The sequence below is a fragment of the Phocoena sinus genome, chromosome 16, assembly GCF_008692025.1.
Source record: "Phocoena sinus isolate mPhoSin1 chromosome 16, mPhoSin1.pri, whole genome shotgun sequence".
NCBI lineage: Eukaryota > Metazoa > Chordata > Mammalia > Artiodactyla > Phocoenidae > Phocoena > Phocoena sinus.
The window spans coordinates 70718714-70737233 of NC_045778.1; the positions used below are offsets into that span (position 1 = coordinate 70718714).

Here is an 18520-nt window from a genome sequence, read left to right on the forward strand (position 1 = left end):
AGCACTCGATCCTTGTAGATTTCGAATCTCACCATTTCAACCAGACTTCAAAAGTGCACTTTTGAGTCTATTCGTTTAAGGAAAAGAACGATAGAAGAGGACGTGCGGCAACAAGCCAAATGCCTTATATCCAGAGTCCTGTTTTGTTCTGTGTCTCTGTGCCAATCAACTCAGCTCCACAGACCTTATTCGTGACCCTCTGGATCCACAAACCTTTTTTCTTTTTTGCAGAGTCAGTCACAGTCTGTCATGGCAGACACAGAACACGGCGCAAGCAGACTCCCCATGACCTTCAGACCAAACTGCTCTACACAGAAGCCAAGCCATGACAGATGGGAGTCAAGACAATCCTTAGGAAAAGAACTGTGTACCCTGGCATGGATCTGCTTCAGAAGAAAGGGCAGCAAGTCCCAACCCCCGTCCCAGCCAAGTAACATGAACACCAAGGTACTGGTCTGTGTCAACTGGCAAGGGCGCCACTGGACATTGTAGAACATTTACGAGCGGCTGCTGGTTTCCTCACAGGTATGCACGCTTGCGTTTCAAGAAATGATAAAAGACAATGCTTGCCTGCTCTGTGTCCTCCTGCCTGTCCACAATAACGTGATGCAGAGCCCGCTTTTGAAGAGCTGTCTTCGTGAACATCGGAGTTAACGCTACTTAGGAGAGGAAAACAAGCTCCGTGTATTTTGTATTAAACCACCAGTAAAGACAATGAAGACAATGTCATTGCTTTCAAAATATAGAAAGCCAGTGGTTGAAATTTTTTTTCTACATATAACCTCATACGTGTAAAGAGTATGGAATGATGCTTCAGCTATATTTGACCCTTGTTAGTTTAAGGGTTTCTCACTCAGGTAAGGCTTAGGAAAATGTCTCAATGGTCAAGGTTCTGTGAAGTCTCATGCCCACTCTCACTCTCTATTTTGACTAGAAGACAGACACTACACTGGGATGTGACAGGTATTTTTTGTTTTTGTAGGAGAGTGAAGAACTGTTTACAGTACATAAACTTAGCACGGAAAATACTAGTACATATAGAAAAGTGAACATTGGTACAAGCCTGTTTGCACAAAGTCCATCAAATTGTCTTGATGAGGATCCTCACTTTGTGACCAAAAAAACCTGGCATCCATGTACCGCTGCAGTCATGTCATCAGAAATAAAACCTATTACATGAGATATGGAAGATTCTTTAGAAATACTAACTCCTTCTCTAGCTAGTGAAGGCCAGAGTTAAATTGTTAAAATCACCATCCTCATCGTCCTCTTGAAAAACATGGCCCCAGTTTGCTTTACAGCCAAATCAACAAACTGTCCCCTTACAATACAGCATGCCCCAAAGCCTTCTGAGTTTGGAATGTAGCGCTGTATCGGGGATCCCATATAAGCCCTAAGGATCACAAGAAGCTTTCTTAGAAAAAGAAAAGAAAAAAAGAAAGAAAAAAGTTCCAGTTGGATGAAACTGTTTTAGCAGTGTCTCAACTGAGTCCCTAAAACTGGAATTTCAGATATACAAGAGGACAGGAAACAGATAACTTGGTTTTTGTCTTTTTACACGTCCATATTGTTTTTTAAATGCAGCTACGATGTGTCAGCCAAAGATAAAGATAATAGGGTGGACAGGGCAGTTACCACCAGGACCAGCAGTGGGTTCAGACTGCAGCTTGGAGAGGCAGCCACTGATTTTGTGGTTATGTGGCTGGAAGCCCCAGCAAGACCATCCTTTTCGTAATCACGCTGTAAGAAAGAATGTTTTCATTATCACCCACTGCACGTGTTCGTTCTATCAAGGCATATTTTAACCGCACTCTTTCTCTCTCACCGCTCACCAAAGCTGACCCGAGATTTTACCCCCACTCCCAAGGTCCCCCAGCAACTGTGCAACATGGAACCATTCTCCTTCTGGGTACCAGTGACCGAGGAGGGATGCTTGCTCTCTCTCTCCATCATGAAGGAGGGCAGGAAGAATCATCTTGGGAAACTTGCCCAAGCAAGTATGAGTTCATGCAGAGATGGGTCACAAATCGCATTGGAGACTGGAGGAGAAGGCAGTAGCCTTTCCCTCCACTGGCCGGTTCAACCACGGACCTCATAGATGAAGGATCTCGCCCTGCTTTTCAGAGAGTCCCGACCAAAGCCCAGGCTCCCAAATTCCCAGTCAGCACAGCTGTCCTTCCCCAGGGTTGATTCCTTCATCCCCATCCCTAGCACCTGCTCAATCTCATAATGCCACATCCCGCCACAATGAGCTATGATTGTGACAGAATCAACCACCCTCTCACTTGTAGATTGGGGAGTGTAGTGCGGCCCGCCCTGGCTACTTCTGGGTTGCTGTGGAGGTCAAAGGACATCTGGTAAGGAGTGAGAGTTGTTACGTCTCTTCTCTGTGCCAGATAAGTTTATGTGACTGTGACCACAGAGATTATCATGGTACTAGGACAATGGTATTTGTGCTGGTCCAGTTCTGAGATGAGGATCCTGGGGTCCACACTTGGTTCTCACTTTGGGCACTAGGATCTGAAGACTGCACCTGGCTCAAACGGCAGAGGGACATTGAGGGTGACTTAGATTTTTTCTGGACCTGAAACCTTGTTGTCTTTGAGCCCTTCACATCATATCCTGTTCCAGGGTCCCAAAGGCTCTGTTTCTGTAAATGCAGGGAGACTCAGAAAGAAACAACTTACATCAGAAAGACAGAGGTGTGGACTTCCCGACATATTGGATTTCAGCTTCTGTGCCTGGAAAGAGACAGAAACGCACACACACAAAATCAGTCATACATACTATGGAAGAGTAATTACTGATGATTAACTGTCTAGGACCGTGCCATTTACAGAAATATGTGAGCCACAACTGTGAGCCCATATATAACTTAAATTTTTCTCCTAACCACGTAAGTGATAACAGGTGAAGAAAATTTTAATCACATTTTCTTTAACTCAATATATTACCATTTCAACATGTAGTCAATATAAAAGATGATTAATGAGATACTTTACATTCTTTTATTTTCATACTAAATCTTCCAAATTTGGTGTGTTTGACATAGTACATCTCAGTTTGTACCCACCTCATTTCAAAGTCACTGCACAGGTTACAAAAGAAAAAATTTTGAAGTCATTTACATTTTGAACTCATTTATAGTTCCGAAAGTTAATGTTTAGGAACTGCCTTCTAGGTAAAAATGGTGCAATAAAAATCCACATTTATTCGTAATATAAAGATAGGTCTTCCTGAAGCTTGTGTGTTTGTTCATTTGTTTATTAGTTGTTCCAGTCCACAAACACTTACCAGGCTATTTTCCAGCACTGGGCATACGGTGATATGACAAAAACGGATGTGGTCCTGGGCTCATGTGGCTGCCCTCTAGTGGGAAAACCACTCAGTGCTTGGGGGCTAAGGCACAGGGCAGGGACTCTTTCAGACAGGTCCCCTTCAGGAATCGTGAAGGGCATTACGGACCCCAGATCCATCCACCTTAAAACTGCTTTAGGTGGTCACAAAGCACCGAGCTGATCTCCCTGTGCTATGGGGTTGCCTCCCACTGGCTATCTATTTTACGTTTGGTAGTGTATATATGTCCATGCCACTCTCTCACTTTGTCCCAGCTTACCCTTCCCCCTCCCCGTATCCTCAAGTCATTTCTCTAGTAGGTCTGTGTCTTTATTCCCGTCTTGCCCCTAGGTTCTTCATGACCTTTTTTTTTTTTTTTTTTTTTAGAATCCATATATATGTGTTAGCATACGGTATTTGTTTTTCTCTCTCTGACTTCCTTCACTCTGTAGGACAGACTCTAGGTCCATCTACCTCACTACAAATAACTCAATTTCGTTTCTTTTTATGGCTGAGTAATACTCCATTGTATGTATGTGCCACATCTTCTTTATCCATTCATCTGTTGATGGACACATAGGTTGCTTCCATGTCCTGGCTATTGTAAATAGAGCTGCAATGAACATTTTGGTACATGACTCTTTTTGAATTATGGTTTTCTCAGGATATATGCCCAGTAGTGGGATTGCTGGGTCATATGGTAGTTCTATTTGTAGTTTTTTAAGGAACCTCCATACTGTTCACCTAAAGGGGTGGGATAGGGAGGGTGGGAGGGAGGGAGACGCAAGAGGGAAGAGATATGGGGACATATGTATATGTATAACTGTTTCACTTTGTTATAAAGCAGAAACTAACACACCATTGTAAAGCAATTATACTCCAATAAAGATGTTTTAAAAAAATACATGTACATTACCTATGCAATACAAATAAATACATATTTTATTGAAAACTGCTTTAGGGCAGTTACAAGTTCCTGAGCTGTGAGGGCTTTAAGCTCCCTATTTCCTCACAAATGAAGCAAGTTTCCACTGGGTTTCTACCTGAGAACTGAGGTGGAGGGAATGTTCCATTGCTCAAACAATTACAATAAAAACTGCTAACCCAGTGCACCTCTCTTGTTTTGTAAAGGAAAACAAATTAGAGTGCAGAGAAGTTAAGTGACTTATCCAAGGGCACACAGTGAACTACTTTAGAGTCAAGATTTAGATAAGTCTCTGAAACTCCTGAATGGAACTGTGCTCTTTCCTGCTTTACAGTTTCTCCCAGGCAACCCCGGCATGCTTGGGTCTTCATGCTCCCCCTGCCCCCAAGAGCCACACAAAGAATCCCTCCCATAGCCCCCTCCCCCTGAAACTAGGAGCCCTTTGGCGTCGAAAGACCAAGAACTCATTTGTTGACAGGATGACCCTGGTTAAGCAAAACACCCGAATCTAGGAGTATCTGGGCAACCAGCTCTGTGGGAATGCCCTGGCAGGCTGCCTACTGCAGGACAACGTTTGCAACTTGTTGAAGCCGTGCTAGCCTGAAATGATAGCATGTTCACCCAAGGAATAATTTATTGACCATAATGCTACGTGGGAGGTGTCATAACCTCTACCTCTATTTGCATGTGCCCGCTGTGAATATGAAATAGAAACCTTTAAACAGGTGTCAAGAAAAAGACACTGTGAAGCATCCCTGGGCTATTCAAAGGTCACTAAATGTTATGTATAAGAAGATCAGAGGGCAAATCAGAAGAGGAATTGAGCCTTACTCAAAAGCCTACTTTTAATCCATATTAATAGCAAATCTGGTCCATTGCATTGTAACCTGTAGAGAATAATACGTAGAACTTTGCACGTTTTATTTCTGTTCAAGGTTGGAATTGTGCCAGACACCAAAATGGCCCTAAAACATCACATTCTGTCTTTTCTAGGCGGTAATCTACAAAAGACAACCCTCATTAAGGGCTTTTGCATAACTAAGAAGTTCACTAAAACGTGCAGAGAAGGCAGCCTGACTTCTAGTCTGGGCCACATTATTTCTTCAGGTTGTTGCTGTTCTGTGCTGTGGTCACAGCTAAGCTCCACCTCAGTGTCCTAGACTGCAGTGCCCTCTAAGAGATCCAAGGGCTGGTAGGCCTCCTCCTACTTTGTTCTATATGATTAGCACCAGCATGCAGTGTATCACTCATCATCTATACCATCTGAGAGACTCACTAGCTACACTTAGTCACTTCAGGGACCTGTTAGTGTACTAGTAAAATGCCCATCTATTACACGATTGTAAAGGGGGCTTCCACCAATGGACTAGAAAATGTCTCTATCTCAACCAATTTTCTTAAGTGGACTCTACATCAACATAGGTAGATTCTGGTCCTCAGTGGTCACTGAGAGCTCGACTTTGTACAGGATTAGAGCCATACAATCGGGTAGACATGTTCTTGCCTCCCATCTGAGAATGGCTGGGATGACCGTTTGATCACACAAGAAAATACACTGAGACCAGCTCCAAGTCTGTGAAGGCTCTGGGATCTTCTTCCCCCAAAGCAGGCATCTTGTTGGCCTGTATCTAAAGCAAATTATCAACCTCTGGCTTTGTCTCCCTGTATCTCCACTGGCTTTACTTAAGGTGGAGGCAGCAGCTCCAAGCTCATCTGGCCTTGAGAACCATTCTGCTGGGCAGAACAGGACGAACCACTGAGTGAATGTAACCGTGCACCACCAGGCCTCTGCAAAGGCTCTGAGAAAATGCCTTCTCTCCTGTCGAACCTTTTCCTAACCCAGCAGAAGCACCTAGCACTCCAGAGGCTTAGCGGTCCACGCACACTGGCCTCAAAAGCCTCTGCCTACATAGCGTATTAACACTGCTTCCCACTGAGAGGTCTGGGGGGCCGGGAAACCCCCCAGAACTGCAGAGGCAAAGAAGAGCAGCCCCCCAGTTCCGCCAGAACGTTGCATGAACCACACTAACACCTGTGAGTGTGATTAGAAGGCGAAGAACAGATGTTAGTGGTTGTTGGAATAGCAGGCAGCACCTGGGTAAAAGAATCGAAGGGTTGCACATAGACATGAGATCTTTTAAAATCCTACACCAAACCTGGGGTATATATTACAAAATGAGGGCCAGTGGGTCTGCTGCTTGGACTGAGTGGCATCAACTGGGTGTCCAGTGACTCTAAGGGTTCGTAAGCTGCAGATGGAGGGGCAGAGCCTGGGGATTCACACCTACGTATGTCTAGCTGGCGGCATGCTTAAAGTCCTGTATTCAGTCTGAACCCCTCGGGTGACCACCGAGAGTCAGAAATCTACCTATGCAGATCCAAAGTCCACTTAGGAAAATCTGGCTCTTAAAGCCCCTTGTAGAAGCCTGAGCAACCTGCTGTCTCCACATTTTAAAGGCTTTTATCCTGAGCCTTTTTTAAAACATCAAGCTATCGCCATCTTGCTAGTCAGGCCTGATAAACGCAAGAAGATAAAATTATAGGGCATCTCTCACCTTCAACTATTGCAAAGAGTGTTTACATATTTTAAACATTGCCTCTGTTGATGAAAATTGGGACTGTCCCAGGAAAATTAAAGAAACAAAAAGAAACCCAAAACTTCTGAGATCTTGCAAGGTATAAGGCAAGTTAGAGACTGGAAGAGCACCACTGCCGAGCCCTAAATGGGTAAAACCAGGGGTGTAATAATGGAACAAGTCCTGTCTGCAAGCTCTACAGCCCTGCTCATTAAGAGGACAGGCAGGGGCCCAACATAGAGCCTGGCCAGCCCAGACCTATCTAGGCACCAAACCTTACAGTTTGTGGCTTTAAAATATCGTATCTCTTAAAAAGGAGACAGGGATAAAGAAGAGAAGAGAATGGATTTCAATTTTTCTAAAAGTCAATTTTAACCATTGTTACAGCATGTTGAAAAACGAATCATTTAATCCCTTTTATGAAAGCGGGTTTCGTAACAGCTAACTCATAGTTACGCGGTTATGGGAGAAGCTGCCTGACTCGGAGTTGGGGGAAACCACACCACCAAAACACAGTACCACAAGGTTTTCATCTTGAGAAGGTGAAGAGGATACTGGAGAAACCATCCACAAACCAGTAGCTTTGCTGTCATTCTGGAAAACCAGGGAACTTGTTCTTCAGGCTCTTCATCAGCCTTGTCCCTGCAGCAGTCTCATAAAACTGTCACTGGCAGTAATCCCCAAGTCCAGGAATGTCGCATAATAGAATTTCCATGGCACTGTAATTGTGGCCAGACCTCCCCAGGCCCTGGCACTAAAGGGTTAATAAATGCATTAGATGTCGTTAATCTCTGTTACTCCCTTGCTTTTTACCCCTGTGATTAGCATTTGGAAAGCCTGCCTGGTGCCGACTGCTCTCCGGTACAGAATGCCCAGGCACACATACAGTTCATAGCTCTCAGTCAAGCCAACTCATTGGGCACCGTGTACACAACACGTTCTGCCCGCGGTGGGTTCTCCCCGAGCCTCGGGTCAGATCAGGCTTTGGAGCTGCACACTTGCTCTGCTTATGGAATTGGAGACTTAATAGCATACCCGCTTGCAGTCTGGCCTTTGCTGCCCCAGGACTCCATTTCTGTAGAGAAGCCAGCATTTAATCTTGGGTTTTTAGGCAGCTGTCAGCCAGCAGGGCATGGAACATTTCTCTACTCTCCTCCATGTATAAGAAAAGCCAGTTTCTGCTCTACCTCCAGAAAACGAAACCAGAGGAAGTTGCTCAATCCGATAGCAACAGATTGTCCAGGCCGCAGCCAAATGGTCATAATTAATGATGCTTCTGCTTCTCTTCTCCCTTGCTTTACTGATTAGAGAGATTTGCTATATTAAGAACCTGTTTGCTTAATGACAGAATACAAGCAATAAACAGAAATACACAGACTGTAAAACGCCATCAACTTTGCTCTCCAGTACTAAGTACCGAGCTGCATCTATCACCCTTGTCAATATCAGTTTATCAGCACACCAGCCTCTTCTGCAGCATACATTGGACCTTTGCTAGGGAAAACCATTGCATGAGTTCTTTCCAAAATAGTCCAGAACTCAAAGCCATTTCTCCGTTTAAATCTACGCATCTTACATTTTCTTGTAAGGCAAAACATAAGAAGGCTGTCTACCTAATTTGAAGGATAACTTATTACTTTCTCACTTTTCACTTTGCATTTTAATAAAATGGATTCACCAGATTATAGACTTTTATGAGCAGAACTTACTACATAACAATTCTGTTGTGCACTAGACACAGATTTGCCGAAATTAATTTCTACGCAACAAAAAAGACAGAAAAAGGAAGTTGCCTGCTTAGTGAATCCAAGCTAAGGAATGGTCGTGTGCTCAGTGCGCTGTAGTCTTATACTCTTTTCAGCCTTTTGGATTTCGCCTGTTGGATTTGGGAGAGCCAGGGGAGGTTTTATTTCTGCTCTGGTCACAAGCAATTGGCCAGTCTTTCTAAAATCCTGTCACTGTCTATTTTGAAACTCACCTTCCCGGTGAGTTCTGCTTTTCCTATGAACTTGGTAGCAACCACTGGTCTGAATAATGCGTAGTCAAGTCAGTGCTTAAAACAAGTGGACACATAAATAAGGTCTACTCTGAGCCGCTGGGCGTGGGTGTTTGTCTCTCAGAGCCTGTGTTCAGCTCTGTTTCCTCTGAGCCGATTTCTGCCAGCCCCATGGGCTCTGGCACAGGCTGGGGAGGGGCTGAGGGGCTATGAGGAGGGACAGAGTGAGATGTGAGTGGTGATCATTCTTGGGCAGCTTTCCTACCATGTCTCATCTACCTTCTCCCTCCAAGACACTGTGTCTACATATTACCTGAACCTCAGCCAAAAGGCTTTCATTACATTAAGCTCTAAGAAGACCTTTTAAAGATGTTTCACCCTGCACAGGTTTAGGAAGGCCCACTGGGTACCAAGTTTAGTTAGTCTGGCAGGCTCTGGGCAGGTCGAGCCTGGTCATAAAAAGGGGTGGGGAGAGGACTGGAGGCCTGAAGTCACGCTTCCTTAGCCCAAGGAAGCACAGGCTCAGATCCCAGATGTGCTGTTTAGACAAGGCCTCCATGAAGTGAGGCTAGATTGCGTGTGTGTGTGTGTGTGTGTGTGTGTGTGTGTGTGTGTGTGGTGGTCGTAGCCTTAAAGGTGATATGGTTTCCTGTCTTAGGGCCAAGGCTAGAGTAGAAACTTTTTTACCTGACGGCACTGGGGGCTGGGCCCTTAGGTCATTGGTCAATTGAGAAATGACGTTAAAGAGCAAAATCATTAAATCACTTAAAAATCACACATTTGTATCTAATTTTTTAATTTAGAAGTTTTTTTTTTTTTTTTTTTTTTTTTGCGGTACGTGGGCCTCTCACTGCCGCGGCCCCTCCCGTTGCGGAGCACAGGCTCCGGACGCGCAGGCTCAGCGTCCATGGCTCACGGGCCCAGCCGCTCCACGGCATGTGGGATCTTCCCGGACCGGGGCACGAACCGGCGTCCCCTTCATCGGCAGGCAGGCAGACTCTCAACCACTGCACCACCAGGGAAGCTCCAAGAAGCTTCTTTTTTTAATTATTGTGGTAAGAATACTTAACATGAGGTCTACCCTCAAATTTTTAAGTGTACAACATAGCACACTATTATCTACAGCCACAATGTTGTACAGCAGACCTAGAACTTACTCATCTTGCATAACTGAACCTACATACCTGTTGAACAGCAACTCCTCGTGTCCCCCTCCCCCAGCCCCTGGAAACCAAAATTCTGTTCTTTGCTTCCATGAGTCTGACTATTTTAAATACCTCATACGAATGGAATCATGTAGTGTTTGTCCTTGTGACTGGATTACTTCACTAAACATAATGTCCTCCAGATTCATTCATGTTGTTGCATATTACAGGATTTTCTCCTTTTCAAGGTGAATGATATTCCATTGTATGCGTTGTATCAAACATCTTAATTTAGAATTTGAATGTCATTCACTGATTTTTGGATACATGATCAATGCCACTTTCTTAAAAAGGTTTTTTAAAGGAAGAGTTTGCTGGAATTCCCTGGCTTATGTTCTGCACAAGCTACGCCTATCATTTACAATCTACAATTTCCAGTTTTTGTTTCATTAAAACAGGAATGGCATTTGTTTGACACCCACTGAGGGATCTCAGTGCAGAATCTTTCTACATTTTTACAATTTTTCTCAGTCTTTTAGAATTGTCTGGGCCACACCTAATCAAAGGCATTTTTTTTAAAGGAATTTGAACTTTTCTAATGTATTCAACCTAGTTTTCACTGAAACAACTTTCTTTCTTTTGTGCTCCTATTTCAATCATTCATGTAATGTTTAATTAAATCATGTAAGCAAAATGCCAAATACAGCAGCACCCAAAGGTTTGAGAACAAATGCTCCTGAATCTTTTAAACCTGCGCCTCCACTGGAGAGAGCAAGGGGCCCAGGTAAGCAGAAGGAGAGAATGCCCACTAGCTTGGGGCATTCAGCCTGCCTTGGGCATTGGATGTTTACAGGGGAATGGCAGAGAGGTTGGCTTCTGTGGTGAGTTGGTGAAATGAGGGTCAGAGAAGAGAGCTTCTACTATGATTTAGAACTTGCTCTTGGTACCAGATTGACTGATAAGGTATGCTAAAAAGACCACAGGTTAGGAAGGTCCTGGTCCTAGCTTTTCAACCATCACCTCTAATGACAATAACCCCCGCCCTACTATTGCCTACCTCACGAGTTGCTGTGCGAATCAAACGTGATACTCGGGGTGGAAGCCCTTTTAAAATCCAAGTTGCTGTTGATGATTTCTCAGCCTCTCTGCGGTCCTATACTGGATGTTCTTGGATTCAGGCAGGGGTGTGAAAAATACAAAAGATTAAGCTAATCTGGCTTTTGGGATAATGTGATACTGAATAGAACTGGCTCACGATCTTCTTTCCTCGGATTTAAAAATGAATGCAATGAAAGAGATACAGTCCTGTAAGATGTATCAACGTCCTCCATTAGCTAAGCAGTCCCTCGGGCTTGCCTGTCAGTCTCCCGCACACCATAAAAGGATGTCTGCAGCCCTGCGCTTGTAATTTAACACTAATGGCAGGATGGCAAGTAGCGCTGTGCGCAGACACTGTCTACAGCAGGGAGCTTACCAGGGCGCTCGGGCTGGCCTTTCTTCCTTCCCTTTACTCCACAGGATCATCTTACATCTATTTTGCTTTTCCCCAAGTTGGGGCGAACACAGGTTGCCAACTACATTAGAGAACTGTGTGTTTTTGTTCATGGTTAACTCGCTTGATTAGTAAACTATTCAGACAAGAAGCAATTATGAGCTACATTTTAGAAAATTATGCCCAATTAACAAGATTATGCCAAACACTGTGTGAAAGATGTTTTAGTTTGGGGTGGGGGAGGGGTTTTGTAGAGCAAGCATTCAGTGATCATGGTGTAATGGTAACTATAGGGGGACGGCCCTAAAAGGAAACATTTGTTTTCTCAAAACGTGCATTTGGAAACGCAAGTGTGAAGAGAGCAGCAGAAAAGATTCATCGTGGTCCCTGACGAGAAGTGCATGAAGCCGATCTCATCAGACACGTGCCCTCATCACCATCAGATAATACTTATTAAGCCTCTCATTCTCTTGTGCATTTATGTGCAGCTGAGAGCAGCCCTGTAATGGCTCCGTGACTTATGGTGGTAACTAAGGTTTGATATAAAATGCCAGGTCTGGAGACAGCACGGACCCAGGGCTTTTGTTCACTCTCTGGGTGGGAAGACGGAGCACTTGTGGTGCTGCAAGAAACAAGGGGAAAGCAAAAAATTTTTAAACTTTAAAATAATGTACTTTTAGTAGACAGAGAAAAATATTGAAGAAAATAGAGGAAAACCAAATAGACTAATAGTGATCATGACTGTGACGATTACTCTTAAGAAAAGCCTCCATTGGTAATGATCCCATCCGCATTTTACTGAATACTCCCCAAGGGCTCACATGACTTTCCGAGGGGGGCTACTCCCCTTTTGTACAGATCAGGAAGCAGAGGTTTCAGAGAGGTCGGGACCTGCCCAAGTTTCCACAGCCCCGAGTGGCTGTGCTGAGATTTGAATCTCTTTGACTTCAGCCTCTTCGACTCTAAAACCCACGCATACTGGCTCTGCCAGATACAGTACCATTATCTCTCATAATCCTTAGATCAACCCTTAGAATAATAAGGGTGATAAGCCCGGGGTCACACAGCCAGCATGCACAGAGCCAGCCGAGGCAGCCTAGAATCAACCCAAGGAGTCAGAGGTCAGGCCAGGGCTGGTGATTTTCACTCCCCCGACAGCCTCCAAAGATGAGCACCCCGCATTATCTGAGGTCCCTGCAGCCCTCAGGGTGGCAGGGGACAGCCACCCTGGGGAAAATTCCCACAACGTCTTCTCAGTGCCCACCATCCTGCGTTTCCTGTCTAGCCTTGTCCACGACGTGACTCCTCTTGGGCCTCAAATCTGAGAAGCACACGGGAGGGGAGCCCTTCATTGAACCTCACCCCCAAGAGAACCAGAGCCATTTTCCTCCCACAATTGTGCTCCACGGCTCAAGAGCACGGCGGAGTCTATTATTCAGGGAAGCACGGTTGGTTAGAAGTCCTAAGGATAAAAGGTCAGTGGGGGATATAAGAAATTGGATTTATTTATAGTATGTGATCTAAGTGTGCTCAGAGGTATTCTCGTAGGTTGCCCAGAACGAGAGCATGTTTATAGCCAAGATGGTGCAGACGTCCTATTCCTTTTTATTAAGCATGTTTATTATGCAGCAATTGGGTTACGCAATTGTCCAACTGCTGAATTACTATCCCTCTGATGGGCCAGCCTCACTACACTCTGGACCACAGGGGCGGGTGGTCTAATGGCTTTTCCCGAAATGCACTGAGGGGGCCTGGTCTTCCCGTCCCTATCCTTAAGTGGTTATTCTCACTTTTTGAGAAAAGTAGAAGAAAAAAAAAAAGTTTAGGAGAAGACATCAAAAAAGGGTGACAATAAAAATTGTTTCAACCACAGGGTCCACACCCTATACAGCACCCAAGTTCATTTTCCAGATGAATTTTGGGATAAAAGTCACCAAATTGTCCCTCAGTACTCAGGCTCCTTCTGTCTCATGGTCAGCAGAGACGAACCAGGAGGATAAAATAATGATAAAAAGTTACTGTGCTGGAGGCTCAGTTACTATGCTGAAGAATTTTAATTTGTTTAATTATCACAACCCTCCCAGGTGGCTGTGCTCATTAATCCCACATTACAGACGACAAACCCAAGGATCAAGGAGATGAAACTACTCTCCATTGTAGACCACAGGAAGGCTTGATTTTATTGTAGAGAGAAGCCTGGTCCTTCAGTATTTTCCACTCTTAAGCACAACAGCCTTTTTCCTAAAAAAGCAACTTTGAGAAATTACCATGCCACTGTTTGCCTACCGTCTGCACGATCCCTTGTCAAGAATCGGAACAGCAAGGCTTGAGTTACATTACCTGAAAGTGAGCTTGGTTTTGGAGTAAAACAAATGATGGCGCTGCCTTGACTCTCCAAAGGAACTCAGAATCACTAAGTGCTACCCTCACCCTGATATAACGAAGGGGGTGCCGTGTGCTGGGGCCGGGAGTAGGTGCAGACAACAGCTGAAGCCTGTCCCTGGGCAGCAAGAATACCCTCCAGCTGTGGCCTCATTGCTGAGACGACCGTGACCTGGCAAAAGATACCCAAATGCTGTTGGGATGCACAGCCTTATGTTGTTCTCAAGCAACACCAAACTTCAGCTAGAAATTCTCTGGAGCTGACTAAGAAGGGTGAGGCAACTAGAACACTGAGTGGGAGACACAAAAGAAGGGAAACTCGTGTCATCTCGGGGTGATGCAGGAGAGGGGCTGCAGCCCCTGCCGGTGACCTCTCCCGTGCTTCCTTCTCAGGCAGGCAGCTCAGAGCCAGCCTCCCTGCCACCCACATCACAGACACAGCTGCATGTAACACAAAGCAGAAATGGACTGTGGGCCCCAAGTCCCTGGACTGCACCCTAAAGAGGAAGGAGCCCAGCCACATGGGACTTCCTCTGACTGTTGCCATTCCTCTGTAACAGAAACAGGGCTCTGAGCCAGGGCCGGCTCGCTCAAGAATCTCACTGCACCCAAGGATCCTGGGACCGCATCCCCAAGGTATGCTCCGTAAGTTCCATGGTTACTGTGTTTGTGTACCTGGCTCAGGGCCTCCTATTTATTGACTTTAGTAGTCTGACAACACACCCCGGAAAATCCCAGAAATATAATAACGTGAATTACAATTCCAGTGACAAGATGACACAGTGCCTTCTCCCTGATGCTATATGCCAACACTTTTATTAAGCGTAATGATAGTGTACAATTATATGATAATGTAGGCCTCCTCATTTTGCCACTTACTTCACAGAATGGTGAAGGAGGGGTTATTTGGAGGCATAGATAAGAGACCTGATTAGAGTTAAGAGTTGGGGTTGAAGTGGTGAGATCAAGGGGCCATTTGTAAAATAAAGAACCTTCTTAAGAGAAAACCAATTCACTCCCTGTTCCTACGGAAGCTCTTCTGACGTGGCTGCTGTTCACCCTGTGGGGGCAATAGGCTTATTCCAGCTCTAGGAGATTCGGGATAAAAGAGGAAAAAAGAAAAATTATAACTCAGAGATACTGCACTCTACGTGCTTAATTTGCAGGGCTTTGTGGTTGAGAAAAATAGAGGCCGCGATCTGCCTTTGCTGAAAAGGTGACATTTGGGTTCATTAAAGGTGTACAACAGATTTTCATAAAGGCTACTTTTCTAAGTCATTAAATTGGTTTTTAGGAACTTCACACTCTCCTTCATTTGAACAATTATTAAACTATATAATAGAATTGTACAATTGCTAAAATTTTACAGCCGGGTATAAAATGCTGTATTATTAAACTATAATGAAGATGCTCAAGCCCATTACAACTTTTTAAATGAATTATGAAACCCTTTGCTGCTGGTAAAATATCTTAAATTACAGTATTGTGTATTCTAACAATATGTTGAACCAAAGTTTGCTACAATGCAAATATGCCACTCACAAAGAAACCGTTACTTGAATTAAGTTTGCAGAAGCCCGAAATCTGATAGCATCTGATTCAGCAAAGCAGACAACACCTGATGTTTGCAGGCTGGGTGAGATAGCTGGTCCCCTGAGGGAGGTGCCTTTCCCCACATTCCTTCGACCACAGAACCAGCCAACAGTCAGAGCCTCTCATATTCAAAGGCTGTACAGGTGACACTTAGCAGGGCCCTGGGGATTAAGGAAATGCTTCTGGTAATAGCAATCTTCTCCCCTTAAAGTCACCCCATAGGTGAGATTTTTTAAATGTCAGATGTTTAGTTGCTGTGTACCTGCCACTTACATGTATGTTACGGGCTGTATGGTGTCCCTCAAAAATTCATATGTTGAAGTCCTAACCTTTAGTACCGCAGGGTGTGACCGACTATGGATGGAGACAGGGTCTTTAAAGAGGTGATTAAGTTATAATGAGGTCATTAGGGCGGGCCCTCATCCAATCTGACTGGTATCCTTATACAGAGAGGAAATTTGGACACACAGACACCAGGGTGCACACACACAGAAGAAAAGCCATGTGAGGACACAGCAAGAAGGCAGCCATCTGCAAGCCAAGGAGAGAGGCCTCAGGAGAAACCAAACCTGTTGACACCTTGACCTTGGATTTCCAGCCTCCAAAACTGTGGGAAATACATTTCTGTTGTTTTAGCCACCCGGTCTATGGTACTTTGTTACGGCAGCCCCAGCAAACGAATATAATGTATGACACTGGACTCTGTGATATAGGGTGATATGCATATGTACCTGCTAGGAAGCCAGGCCTCCGAGATGAAATTCCGGTTTTTTGGTACCCGTTATACCCTGCAAGTTTCCATTTCCAATAGGGTTTGAATACACAACTGAAAATGCCTTTTGGCATCCTGGATTGTACGGCAGCCTTAACAGAGTAATACCCAATTTTGAGCTCTGAATTCAAGCACTCTCCTGGATGAAGGGCTTTGAAAACACTCTATAAGCAGTTATTTCAAAAAGTGTTTTTACAACAGCCTATTTCCTCCCAGGGCTAACATGGGTGGATTCTGGGATGTAGCTTCCCTCTGAGCTCATCTGCTGGCACCTAAAGTCAGGAAGATTAAATCCCAGGAGGCCACTGTCAGTCTCTCCATTGCTACGAGTAGCCGGGCCCATCACACAGGGCCCCAGGGCCACTTGGCAGGCTGGTCCTGAGCTCCGTCAGGAGGCTGCCAGGGGAGCCCAGAAGCAGCCTGGGTGGTGTGCCCTGTGGCTTTGCACTTCTGCTAACGTAAGACCCTCCCACAGCTTATTTCTCCCAGGACTTAAACTCGCTCTAAGCAGGAGAGCATTATGTGAAGGAAATGCTAGGTATAGCCAAGATTTGGAACTTTCTTTATGAAACGAAAACAACAGTGGGTGCTAGAAAACACTGTGGATTATACAGAAATGATGGCAACCTCACAGAAACCATAAACCAAATGCCGCAAAAAACATGCTGCACCAAGACCGTTTTCTTCAACAAAAGGCCCAGGAAATGGCATCTGGGAGCCACAATCATTTAGATTCAGTGCACGTGCTGAAGGCTCAGTGCTGACCTGTCTGGTCAGCAGTCAATGTCAGCCCCTCCTAAAACTCCCCCATCCTCAAAGTCCACGCATGAGAACCCCAGCTGTGGTTTGGTATAAGCACTTCCATCTACCATGGTTGTCCAGCAAAAGTCTCCTTTGACATGTCACCTGCAGGGTACTCATCTGGGATGCTGGATGGGGGAAAGCATCACTCAGACAGGGTGAGGGTGGGAGGTCCTAAAGGCCGCGGACTCCTGCGGGCCCCTGGATGATGGGAACCTGGTCAAGAGCCTCGGTTAACACCACGTATGAGTCTACCCCGGGGGTCACTCTGAGGGGAGTGCTGCCTTGGGGAAATTAATTTAAGTGTCCCCAGTTGGGCATCACGTGGTCACCAGAGCCCCATTTCATTGTTTGCGTTGGCACGAATTAGGAAAGATTTGGTCCAATGCACCCGTCTACTCTTCAATCTCCTGAAGCCCCTCACCACACAAGGAGAAGGAAACCTGAAAAGACTCTTACACGCCTCCATCTTCCATGTTGGCAGAAAGAAAAGGGGGTTTTTGAGGCAGCCCTCGTTTCCCAGGCAGTGGTCTTCAACCAGGGGCGATTTTATCCTGCAGGGGACGTTTGCTGTGTGGCGGGACATCTCTGTTTATCACAGTCGGGGAAACGGGCTCCTGGCATCTAGAGGGCAGAGGCCGGGGTGCTGATCAACATCCTACAAGGCACAGGGCAGCCCCACAACAAAGAATTACTAGGCCAAAGGGCAGTGGGGCTGAGGCTGAGTAAGCCTGACCTGGAGAACCATTCAGTTCATAGCCAAGAAGTCACTAAACAACCTTTATTGAAGTTTCCACGATTGGTAGTGAGGTGTGTAGCCCATCTTCAGCAAAGATGCCAGGGAAGCAAGTGACTTCCCTTGGAGAGGCCTCTGACACTAAACTATCTTTCAAAACCATCCCTGTGGGCTTCCCTGGTGGTGCAGTGGTTGAGAATCTACCTGCCAATGCAGGGGACACGGGTTCGTGCCCTGGTCTGGGAAGATCCCACACGCCGCGGAGCATCTGGGCCCGTGAGCCACGATTACTGAGCCTGTGCGTCTGGAGCCTGTGCTCCACAACGAGAGGCCGCGACAGTAAGAAGCCCGCACACCGCAATGAAGAGTGGCCCCCGCTTGCCGCATCTAGAGAGAGCCCTCGCACAGAAACGAAGACGCAACACAGCCATTAATTAATTAATTAAAAAACAAAACAAAACAAAACATCACTGTGACAAGGCCTCACATTTTCTCATTTACTCTACAGGTGCAAAACCCCATAGGCCACCAATATCAAAAAAAGCCACTGGAAAACAGGACCCACAAGCAATGCATAGTTTAGCCTGGCCCCTTGGAGCACTTCTCTGTTACTAAAGATGGGACAAAGGGGGCCAGTGATACCCAAGTGCTAAAAGCCCTTTGAAGCTTACAGCTAATAAAAACTTCCTTAGGGCAGAGCACTGCCCTGAGAATGCATGACAAGCTGAATCACATTTAATCCTCATAATACCCGAGGAGGCACTCT

The 18520-nt window shown here is 45.4% G+C and overlaps 1 protein-coding gene across 2 annotated transcripts in view; it reads right to left on the reverse strand.

The window, feature by feature from the left end:
• Window positions 1–1584: 1584 nt before the first annotated feature.
• Window positions 1585–18520, reverse strand: part of GFRA1 (GDNF family receptor alpha 1) — a 203541-nt gene continuing 186605 nt past the window's right edge. For both annotated transcript variants that reach the window (XM_032608605.1, XM_032608606.1), the window contains 2 exons: window positions 2688–2741; window positions 1585–1740 (listed from right to left, as the gene is read on the reverse strand). In XM_032608605.1, the coding sequence (XP_032464496.1) occupies window positions 1585–1740; window positions 2688–2741 (210 nt within the window). The remainder of the gene's footprint in view (window positions 1741–2687; window positions 2742–18520) is intronic.